The 12,437-nt window shown below is 40.3% G+C and overlaps 1 protein-coding gene across 2 annotated transcripts in view; it reads right to left on the reverse strand.

Annotated features, from left to right (window-relative positions):
• SVEP1 (sushi, von Willebrand factor type A, EGF and pentraxin domain containing 1) overlaps positions 1–12,437 on the reverse strand; it is a 118,468-nt gene that overhangs the window by 2,604 nt on the left and 103,427 nt on the right. For both annotated transcript variants that reach the window (XM_041486315.1, XM_041486314.1), the window contains 4 exons: positions 11,977–12,147; positions 7,024–7,119; positions 4,217–4,312; positions 1,500–1,593 (listed from right to left, as the gene is read on the reverse strand). In XM_041486315.1, coding sequence (XP_041342249.1) covers positions 1,500–1,593; positions 4,217–4,312; positions 7,024–7,119; positions 11,977–12,147 — 457 coding nt within the window. The remainder of the gene's footprint in view (positions 1–1,499; positions 1,594–4,216; positions 4,313–7,023; positions 7,120–11,976; positions 12,148–12,437) is intronic.

Here is a 12,437-nt window from a genome sequence, read left to right on the forward strand (position 1 = left end):
GAAAGTATACCAAGGATTAGAATGCCACAGCTCAAAGGCAGAGGTGTAGAGTGGCCATGGGAAATAGAAATAGCTGACATTTAATTTAAGTCATGGCTCATCACAGAGTAGTTTGGCACTAGTCTTATAATGAATGCTGATAAAAACTTTCAGCTTCCCCTTAAAATCCACACCTTGTTAACCTGCAGCAGGGAATCTCTGCTATCATGTTATTTGCCTGTATTGTTCAGAATTCCCAGAAAGGTATCATATACCATAAAGAGCCACAAGTAACTGAGGCCAAAACTTAACAAAATATGAAACAGATCTCAGAGCTTGTTTCTGTCTTCAGTTCACCCACCCAGTTATATTTGGGAAATGTCCTCTCAAACAGCTCTGGAAGGGATGAGCTGCTAGAGCCCAATCCTGAAGGGCTAATGACCTACCTTCTGTGTTCTGTTGCACAGAGCTATGGACGTGGACAAAAAAACCCAACAAAAGAAGCCAGGGAATAGCCTGACACTGCTTTGTCTCTCATGAGATAAACTCCACTATTTTTGGCTATTTTGTCTGCTGCATTTGGGCTTCTCTGCTTCATGTCCTAAATGGAAATACTACCAGACTTCAGTGTATACCTTTCAGTCTAAAGCTGAAAGATACTGTTTGTTTGCAATACATTTAAGTTGCCTCACTAAGGCACATATAATCACAGCTGACAAATGAACACTATTTGTTCTGGACAATGTGATTTCTCAGTCAAGCATCTCTTCTACAGCTTTAAGATAAACTGTCTATCAGAGAGACAGGAAGGAATGTCTGTCACTATCTGCCCAGAAAGATGAACAGAAAAAATTACAATGCCACAGGCTTCATCTGTTCCCTGCAGAAAAATATTAATATTCATCTGGTTCTGTTTAGCTCTCCATGATAATGACCACTGTGTTCAGCAAGAGCCCATGTGAGTTGAGGTATACACATTTTTTGCTATCATGGCCCTAGAGCTGCCAAGAGATTTGAACTTGGACGTGCCTCAGAGGCACCTTGTTGTACTCTTTAAATGATTACATCACTCAGTGCTGGGTGTAAGATGACTTATTATTTATGACAAATGTTGCATGACCCCAGTCTTGGACATGGACCTAGCTGAGGTATATACAATTCAAAATGAACACTAGTAAAGAGTAAGCCACCAAAATTTCCCTAAGAACATTCTGTATTACATGTCAAAACCCCACTTCCATTTACATAATGAAAAAATCAGTCTAAACATTGCGGGTTTGCCTGTCTGTTTACATGTAAAGATACAATTTTCTGAGTTTTCTACAAGTTTGGCAATCATTTTGCAGAGTACCCTCTAAGGTCTTTCCATATTGTTCATAAAACTTGAGGCATCTAAAGGTTACTGATTTACAGAATCTAGAGATGCTCAAAATGTTAAAATTATTTGCTCATTCCTCCGATTTAGAGTTCAAAAGGGTGTGATTCAGCCTAGCCCTGGGACAGTGCTCAATGACACTTACCTAGAGCAGTCAGGTCCAGTCCAGGAAGAGGGACAGTAGCACCGATTTGGTCGTATGCACCTCCCACCATTTAAGCAAGGCAACTGGCAAACAGCTGCACACAAACACACACAAATTTGCATTAATGAGCACATGCACAACAAGCTGATTTAGTAGCAGGACACTGAAAATCCATCCTGCCTTTTTCTGTTAAGAATGGGAAGGGCAGCCTGAGAAGCACACGTCTGCTAAGTGCGGTTTGACTCCCTCTAGCACTTTTGCTCTCTGATGCATTGTATGAGCTGCCTGAAACAGCGAGTGTGTAATTTTACATTGTCTTAAAGATTCTGTTGTTCTTTGATTCCAATTAAGACAACAAAGGAATGCAAGCAGAAGTAGGAGCAAGAATTAGAAGAATCATGAGATGAACAGGAGAACAGGAATAAAATGTAGACTCTTTTTTTTTTTTTTAAAGGAATGTGACAGCTTAACACTAGCCAGGACAAGCAGACACCAGACATGGGAAAAACGTATAGAAAGAGACAGCATAAGCAGAGGAAGCTGAAGGTCAGAAAGCCATGTGCAGATCAGTAGCAAGCAAGGAGTAAGACTTCACAGAATGGCACCTGTATGAAGACAAGGAAAGGAAGCAGAGAATAACAGTAAGATCCTGAAAGACACTGGATCTTAGGGGTCTAAGAGGTGGGACTAGGTGCAACAGGGCATTAGCGAAAAACTCTCATCTGCCTTACAGGTCATGCTGAGCCTGGTTGAACATGCTTTAGTGTGACAGTCTAACCCAAGGGTATCATGCCAAACAAAAGTCAAAGTTTTAAGTCTTCCTATCAATTTTGAGATTGAAAGGTAAACCACACAATTTATAGAACAATTTAGATATACACTTAATGAGATCCTTCAAACACAGACATTTATATTGCGGGAAAGATGTGAATACTTTAAAGCAGATAATGCCATGCGTAGAGGACAGACCTAAAGATACTAGTGAGGATGAAGTCTGGGTAATATTTTTGCAAGGAATATGCATCAGGAAGTGCTTATTATTATGGAATTACAGGAAATGGAAATGAGTAGTCACAGGAATGCAAAAAACCTACTCCAGTTCCTCTGGCCAAACAAGGACAAACAATGGCAGAAGGCTATAGTGATAGGCCATCCATATACAATTAAGTGCACCAAGTACATAATGTTGAAAATTACTTCTGATTTGGAATGCCTATGACCAAAACAGCTTTAGCTGTCACTGAAGTATTTCTCTATCACAGCAAAATGTCAATATCAGTAGCTGAAACAACAAGTGATTTAAAAACTTTATAAGCAGTGTTTATGATGCAGATGCAGTTGTTCACTATAATTTTTCCTTTAGCTACTGAAAAGCAAGTCAAGCCTGTACAGATTTGAATGGCTGGCCAAAAAGCCAAGAAGCCATCTATCCTCCTCAAGCACCTATTATAGCTGCAAAGCTTGTGAAATATGAGAGGAAATGATGCATTATGTGTTAGGCAAGAGTCCCTTCAAAAGACAATAGTTCAGAGTTAAAACGTTCTCTCTGGTATTTCAGTTTTCTGCAGAAGGATTTGGTTTGCAGTGTAACGCGTAGCTTATCCCCCAGATTCACTATTCTTATCAGTTAAACAAATACTATGATCATTCATTAACAAAGGCATGGACTCCTTCCCAGCTCACCCCATCGGCCACTTCAAAGTCTTGCAGGAAGGCAAAACTGGGCTTTCATGTTAAGTCCCTATTAAAAATCAGTTAAGGTGCACCTGGACAATAAAAATACAGTGAAGAAACTGAAATATATGTTTAAAAATAGCTAATATTTGTAAGCGTTTAAGATTTAACAATGACTGAAAGACGTTTCAGTAATCAGTCAGTTGCTGAGTTTTACTGTCTTTTTACAGGGAACTGTCTTCCAAAACCTGGTGTTCGTTCAGTCTTCATATTCAGAAGTCAGAAACCCATATTCTAAACTCATATTCAAATATTTTCCATGACTGCAGCCAACCTCATCTCACACAAACGGATTGGTTAGACCACAAACCTGGACACTAGAATCACTCCCATCCTAGCCCACCCTATTTTTGTGTGGTCCATGACCTTCACCTTTGGTTAGGTGCAAGTAAGAGATCTACTAAAAAGAAGTGCACATTGAATTTGCTCAAAGAACTTGGATGATAGCTAATGTAAGGTACCCATGTATGATGTGTCTATTGAACTCAATCACCCTTAAATCCTTCCTTTGGTGTACTCTCTGTCCTGATTTAGTACCCAGGCAATTAGTGGGCCTCCACCAAACCAGACAGCTATGTGATGGAAAACCTCTACAATACCTGCAGCTTGTTTGTGAATTTAATGATGACCTGAATTTTCTTAAGATGAAAATGAAAATCATGTACCTGGAATTGAGAAAAATGGTTTTAATCTTCTCCTTGGAAACCTCTCCTCCTTTGCACTGCTTTTTGCAGAGAGTACTTTTGTGAATACTGTCTGTCCTTTTTGAGAGCAAGCTTTTCTGGGAGTTTTAAAGACTCATCAGGGAGGGACTTGTCTGAAGATAGTTTACAGCTGGGAACAGCAAATCCTCCAGGAACATTATTGTAGGCCTAGGTTTTCCTGTGACAAGCTTAGGAGTTCTATGAGTCCCTAGAGAACTGTGCGAGGTGTTGCTAGCAGAGTCCCAGAAACTGAGAAAAAATGCATGTGAGAAGTTTTACCCATATGGCAGCGTGATCCAGTCCATCCAATGGGGCAGTCACATTGGTAAGGGGCCACACAGCGACCTCCGTTGAGACATGGCAGAATGCATATTGCTAAGGAGAAGAGAACCAGAGAAAATAATTATCTCCCATGGAAGCAAAGAATAGAGTGTGCAAGAGAGGAACTTATGTTTTACTAGAAACTCCATTGCCACTTGGAGGGTTTGCATGGAGTATCAGCAGAGCTGAGCAGGACCTACCCACCAGGCATGAGCAGCACATACAGACAGATATGACAAAGAGTAGTGGCAAAGAAATGGATAGGCTGGAGCAATAGCTGGAGTCCTTCAGGTGCTTGTAGGCTCTGTGTTCATGGAAACTGAGCCAGGGCAAAAAACTGGATTGTTCGTGAATTCTCTGGGCTTGCAGATGTAGCATCCAAAACAAGTTAATCTGTGCCCTGCCCATAGAAAAGCACTTTGTCTAGGCTAGTGAAAACATGCTGAGACAGGTGAGACCATAAGCCCCTTGGGAAAGGCAGCTTGGATACAAGGCATTTTGGGTGAAAAAGGCTAAGGCTGGAAGCTCTGGGGAAGAAACAAAACACATACCAAGCAGCTGATGACCTCTGGACAGAGCAACAATCGAGCTACACTGCTCCTGTGAGCACATCTGCAAAACTCCTACGTGTTCATGCTTTAAGTATCTTCACAAAACTATCATCTCCACCATGCTAAGTGAACAAAGTACGTGAGTGTACATGCTCTAAGAAGAGCAAGAGTTGAGCTGGGTCTCAAATTAGGACCCTCAAGTGGCACTTCCAGTAGAGTGTAATACTGGGAAGGTGGATGAGGGCTCCAGAAGATTGAGGTAGGGGTTCTTCCTCTGCACAGCAGAGGTCAAGCTGAGCAGGTACAGTGAACTTGGATAAGAAAATAATTGTGGACTTCCATGGGCCTCACAGGACTAACCTGTATCACCAGGAAATACGTTTCTATATCATTCAACTTGTAGTACCATGCAAATTTTTTAGAATGGTCAGGACTCTCTCAAGAAGATGAATCCTATATTTTTTGTGAAATGTACTGGGAACTACAAGGTGACTGAATTCTCTCAGTGGCCTTACTGTGGCCTAATACTGACAGATCAGTGCTCAGTGCTAGCACTCAAAAATTACTTGGGCTTCCAGAACAGGCCCTCAATGTCTAAGACTAAACCTGCTTTTCTGTTCACAGCTGCACCTTGTTTGACAAGCAACGCAAAACTGGTGTTGCACTGACCAATTGTGGGAATTCTTTTTTCCTTTTCTATCTAAACTAAAGTTAAAAAAAAAAAGGCAAAAAAACAAAAAACAAACAAAAAAAGCTAGCGCCTGTACCTGTATGAAGTGTGACCTGCCTAGTCAGTTGCCAGTCTGAATTGGAGGATGACTGAAATGGCTGGGATGATAAATGAAATGGCTGGTTCTGGAGAATGCTTCAAGTGTCATTACTGATGAAACTAATAAACTCAATTGTGGGACACCAAACATGATTTTGTCAGACACAGGGTGCAATCCTCTTCTGCTGAGACTATGAGACTTACAGGGCTAAGTGGCATGTATGGCTGTGGTGATACTAGGCACAGGGACAGAAAAATAGGAGTTTTGTGTATATACCACATAGCTGGAATTTCCATAAAGGCAAAAAGACAGAACTTGCTGAACTTCTTGTTCTCATTCTGTATCTACCACTAATTTGTGTCATGTGCAGCTGATACTGTCATAGAGAAGACTTGAAAGCTGCAGAGATAGATTCAGAGGACCATTTTAACACGATACATCTTAAATACTTGAACCATATTCTTTTCCAAGAACTAGATGAGAATGTGCACAATTTTTGCAGGTTTCCATGTATACTCAGAGTCAGGGGCAGTGACTCAGATTTGTGGACAGTGACACCACCCCTGCTGCAGATCTTGGACAAACTAAAGCCTTACAGCAGGGCCATACTGAATATTAAATACTAAATACTAAATACTAAATACTAAATAAAGGCACTTCCCTTTTCTATCCACATAGGCCTATGCCTTACTATATGTACAGTAATAAGGTTCCTCATGCAGCAGTTATGCCAGCCTGAAAGGGTTAAATCTCCCAAATTCCTTGTGCTAAGACCGCCATGAAGAGAAACATGGATCCCAATGGATGGGGGATGAGGACTGCCAGCCCCAGTTGGGACTGGCATCCCAAGGTCACCCAGGTAATCTGATTTGAGAGTCAGATTTGGCTCTTTTCAGTGAGAGCAGATCCAGCTCTCTAATAATTTGGAGATCCATGACAGGAAAAACCAGCCTAGAATTTGTGAGGCACAAGTACACAGGTCAGGAGGGACAGCATGGAAAATGTGACACATTACATTAATTGAACATTAACTGATGAGGTTCATAATCACAGACTAAAAAAACAGAAGCCAGGAAACTGATGCAGCCACCAGAAGAACACTCATGTCTCTTCTGTTCTAATCCCTGTTCATTCCCCAAAACTCTCAGGTTAGAAACAGACTTTGGAGAACTGAAACAAGGTGTTCAACCACAGTGAAAGAGCACCCAGAAATAAAATCACATCAATTTAAAAAGTGCTTGTTTTGCTTTGAAGATGTAAGGGAACAGTTATTATTCTATAAACAAGCCAAGTATATACCTTTCTGTTCCCTTTCATTTGTCAAGCAGAATATATTAATTATTTTTATGGTTTTATCTCTTAGGCCTCTTCTGGTTCACTGCAGTAAATTCATCTGTCTTACCTACAACACCCTTAGGATTACAGTTAGCGATGGTGTACGTACGCTCTTCGCAGAGACGGCCCATCCAGCCATCTGGACATGAGCAGGCATTGGGGCGCTCGCAGATGCCGCCGTTCTGGCATGGGAACCGGCAGACAGCTGGAAACACCAAGATTCCATTACAAACTCTGGACAGTGAGTTAGAAGTCTAGTAACAGCATCTTGCACAGAGCAGAACAAACAAATGCAGTGAAGTTCAGAAATATTGCTTGATTTTGATTTCAAGGGCTACATTGTCTTCTGGCTCTGTGTTTGATTAGGTACTGTACGCAAGAGTGTGGGAATCATTAAGATAATCAAAAGATTGTCCGCAGAAAGAATGAAAATGTAGACATATTTATAGCTGAATAAATTATTTGGATAGTGTTTCAAGGCTGACACTATTCTTTACCTGATTTTCCCACTAACTTTCGTAAAACAAAATTAAAATACCCATACTCTACACCATAAAAACCTATTACCCTTCTCACCCCTTCCCCCAGGCCTTCTGAATTGACTCTGGAATAGAATCAAGCTTTCTTCTAACCTTGGTATGAAACACCAAGATAATGCCATCTGGCATAATATACACTGTGTCTAAAGTAAGATTAACTGTGTGATAGAACAGGCAATTTTTACTGCACTATCATCCAGCATAATGAGAAGGGACCAAAAAGGGTGCAGCAGTGGCACAGTAAGTGTTCATCTCTGGAACTCAAAGTGTGACTACAAACTTCACCTAGCATTCATGTTGACTGTGCTCCTCGGCTTCCATTCCTATTAATAAGCACCTGATCATAAAAGTGAGGAATTTGGACTGGAGTCTATCATGCTGGGCCAATATGGTGCCTGGGCTGGACAGACTTTGGACTTCTTGCCATTTCTATGATATTGTACCATCTCTTGTCACATACATCCACGGAAACCACGACTACTTTAGAAAATCAGGTGAAAGCTATACAGAAACATGTTATACTTAAAGATCATTGGAGGAAGCTCAATCTTTCTTATGCTGGTGTGCATGTCATACAGAGAAAATGAAAAATTGCAGCTTCAAGACAATACGACAGAACAAATAAGTAATCAGACTGACCGTAATCTCAGGAAACAACCTGAACTCCTAATTGCATCTGAACTGCTTTTGTTAATTAATTATTAGGTGAGCAAAATATGCATTTAAGCTTTGAGTGTTTGTTAGCATTAAATACAAACAGTGGATTGGCACACTCAAACACTGTTCAGACCTGAAATCCCCATTGGAAAGAATGAAAATCTTTCCCTCAAAGAGACAAACTTGAGTCACTCCTGGAGCTAAGCCATGCCAAAATGCAAGCTACAGCTTGGAGTCTGTTGAAATGAGGCCAAAGCTCTGCCATGTTATTTTTCAATCTCAAGAGCCTTCCCATCAAGTGTCAGCTGATAACGAGAAGGGGACAAGGCCTCTGAAAGATTAACATAATTTGCAATATTTTAACAGTGATTTTGTAAATTTTTGTTGTAAAAACATCTATTACTGCACAGACAGCTTGTCTCTGGGTGTTGACTAAAGCAGAATAGTGTGCCAAACAGGTTTCTTTTCTGCAGTGGAAGATCCATTTAAAGCTTTGTGTGATCTACACCACTTAAACAACACTCCACTAATGTATAATGGGATGTGAGATAAAAGATTAATGTATAAATGATATCCTATATTAAATTCAAATCCCATGAAATAAGATCTCTGAAATGTATTTTTCCTCTCTGTCAATGCAGAAGATGCAGGTATTTCACAAGTAACAAAAATTGCTTTGGATGGCAACTCCATGCTACTCAGCAATCAGATGTCAGGTAGAGATAGGCTTTTCCTGGGTTTCTGTCCAGGTCCTGGTTGTGAAACTGAATCAGAATCTATCATCCCTAGGTGTGCACTTGTTATACATCAATTTAGGCAAGCAAAGACTACTTGTCTGTAGCTGTGCGAATTATTCTTATCAACAGACAAGACTAGAAAAATGATTGGCACTGGATGTTGAGATCTTTTTTTTTTTTTTTTTGTCTGTTGTAAAAGCAAGCAAATACAGTCCTGATGTGCTCAGGAGAGAACAGAAATGATCAACTGTGACTTTAGTTAATGGTAGCAAATCTCACATCCACGGTATCAATCTTTTGACATCTCCTTGTAATTTTATCTACACAGGACACAAAAGCATTATACTACCACAAGTCAAACATGTCAGAAGGGAAAAAATAAATTCTGTTTTCAGTTTAGCAAAATGCTTCCTTGTAGTTGCAAGTGAACAATTTCTTCAGGCCCCCCCTTCCCTGTTGCAATGTACTTATTTGCTGATGGAGTACAAACTTTCTTGTTGACAGCTCCACATGGACCACTCACTCATTCAGAGTCAGCAAGATGTGAAGAGAGCAAACAGACAAGAGTTTTAGAGCACTTCAGAAAGAAGAGTCAGGTAAGCTGTGTGCATCTGTGCAGCCTAATGAGTCCTGCAGATATTTACAATCAGCAGATCCAGGCTAATACTTCTCACCCCTGAAACTCAGATCAGAATCTGGCCAGCAACCTCTAACCAGTGGTGATTCAGGCAAGTGCAGCTGTGGTGAGAGCTCTTCCAAAGTCTGCTTTTTAATTATAATATTTACATTAACAAACCTGTTCAACTGGGACAGAACGTTTCAAGCAGGCTTGGAACACATTAATAATCAACTCATACAGCCATAAACAAAAAATGCAGCATGAGTCATTACGACGAGTGCTTTCATGTAGTTTCTGATGTAGACCACAAAGGCTTGGGTCCTGTAGGACTTTTGTTAGGAAAATCACTCACATGAATTATAAAGCAGTTTTGAAAGATCACTTTGACATGTGTCATGAAAATGCAGGACAGCCCTCTCAGAAACATCTTTAGTTCTTTTAAAGTCCCCTTTTAGAAAAGAGGAGGGAAATTGTTATTCCCCTCCCTTAATACACACGTTATTCTGCTTTGTTTTCCACCTTCATCATGTGTCCACTTGTTCACTGCATTTTTTGGAAATAATTTTCCCTAATACTTATTCCTCTGAACAGTCCCAGTAGATATTGCAGTGTGGCAAACAGAATGTTTGACAGTGCTTTGCAGATCAGCCCTTCTTGGTTTCTGGTGACCAGTGGCATGAATCTATCTTAGCAGACAATTGCATCCCTTGGCATAAAGGAGTTCTTTGTAACTAATAAATATTAAATAAGAATAAAATGGTGATATTAAAAGGACAGTTGAACAATCCAAAATGATACAATTGCAACAGATAATATCCAAGTAATTTTGCTACTGAATTCTAGCTTAGGTGAAATAGCTATTATGCAGAGATCCCTTGAATTCTGTAGCCATCACAGTTTAGAAATACAAACTTTTTAGAAACAGCCTGGTGCTTTGGGAGTGCAAATTTCCAACAGGACTTTTGGATACATCATGACAACTGATGTAACTCAGTTGTTTTTCCTTCAAATCTTCTCTACTTGGCTTAGCTTGATGGGTAATTGCTCACGCCAAGCTACGGTCACAAACCCAAGACAAAACTGTTTCTCAGGAGAAGCTACTCTATTCCTGAAATATTCAGGAGTTGCAAGCCCTCTTCTTTGGTTCTGATTTTCCTCAAAATGCTCTACTGATCCATGATTTTTAGGCAAGACATTATAACTATCAGATGCAGGAATTTAGGTGAGTGTCTGCTTTCATAGAGAAGGGCAACTCAACTTGTTTAGGTGTCAGTATTCACAATATTTTGCTGTCAGAATTCATATAAAAAAAACTGATGAGGGGTCCATGATTTGCCAGGCTTAGTACAGTATAGAATCCTTTACCTCCAAATGGCTCCTGAGCCATTCTGAGGAAGGAAGAACTGTTGCTTGTATTTTGACATGGGGAGCTGAGACTTGCAGGAGAGGCTGACCTGACAATTCTGATAATGACTCCAATGCTCCCAGGTGAGTGTCCTCGAACTTTTCTTCTTCTGTGTGAAGAGGAATGGGGCTGCTCGTGACTGGCCACTGCTGTGTTGTAAGGTTTTTTGCTTTCTAAACAGAATACCTAAAAGCTCAATTTGTCATGGTGACTGTTCCACAGTCTGAAATAAGACTTCAGGGTGCAGCTAACTCCTTGCTCCCAGCTACCCAGCAGCAGAGGCCAAGCCAAGCTTCTGGCATGGAAATGGCAGATGACAAGATCTCTTTCACCAAAGCCCTATGACATTGAACTCTTTTGCTGTGCCTCATCCATGACTTAGTTAGTATTTGAATATGCTTATATATGTTTTTTATTATTGACTTTATTTTCTCTTCAGTTTTCTGTTTCTCACATTTTCTGTTCAAAACTTTTTATTTATTTGAATCTTCTAAATGGAAGACTTAACTCTTGGCTTTAAAAAAGTGAATGTTTTAGCTCAATAGACCAAGAAATAACAAATACCTGCTGTTATGCCAAGTTTAGAAAGCCTGGTATATTGTTAAATCTATGAATTTTCTAGAGTGCTCAGTGTGCATTATTTAGTGAGCTATATCAATCTACCTCTTACTGCAAATTGAATTTCAGGAGCTGCCACACTTTAAACATAGTGAGGGAATAAGAATCCATTTGTTCTGTTTTGGTTTCTGCAGTGTTCAGTTTTTGACTGTGAAAAACTGACTGGCAATGCTTATCTGAAACAGGTCAACTTGTCAGGAAGATGACTAGTTCTGTCACTTTTTTGCAAAAGATGTCAGGAGAAAAGATCCTAGGTGTCAGATACAACACTGTAGCAAAACAAACTAGCTAGGACTGATGAAAAAAATTATGGAAGCCTTCACTTTAAACTGGAAATAAATCAATAACCTGGAATTAAATGCCCTGAGTGAAACTGTGACTGCACTAAAACTAGCAAAAATTTCACTTTCATTTTTATTGTACCTAGGATGACAACTCTGTGTTTATGGCAAGTTAAGCTATCATTCTGTTAGTAAAAAATACTTACCTTTGCAGGTAGGTGGTGTTGTCCACGTTCCATTTTCCAAGCAAATACTCCGCAGGGGCCCCTCCAGCATGTACCCACTGTAGCATGAATAGGTGACCATGTCTCCATACTGATAGAAGTTACCACGAATCAGAGCATTCTCTACATGAGCTGGAGGACCGCAAGATATTTCTAAACAAAAGAAACCATCCAGATGTTGGTGAGCTGCAGAGCCTACATGACACAGGTTTTAACCCGGAAGACAATGCTGTTGGGGAGAGACGTCATAGACACACACCTCTGGTGGTAAATCAGCAACGGAGTCCAAGGATCTGGAGAAACTTAAGAAGTGGGCTCATGAAAATCCCATGATGTTCAAAAAGTCCAAGTGCAAAGTGCTGCACTCAGGTCAGGGCAATACCAAATGTGAGTACAGACTGGGAGAAGAAGTCACTGAGAGCAACCCTGAGAAGGGCTTGGGG

This window comes from Pyrgilauda ruficollis, unplaced genomic scaffold (assembly GCF_017590135.1).
Source record: "Pyrgilauda ruficollis isolate IOZ18807 unplaced genomic scaffold, ASM1759013v1 scaffold75, whole genome shotgun sequence".
NCBI lineage: Eukaryota > Metazoa > Chordata > Aves > Passeriformes > Passeridae > Pyrgilauda > Pyrgilauda ruficollis.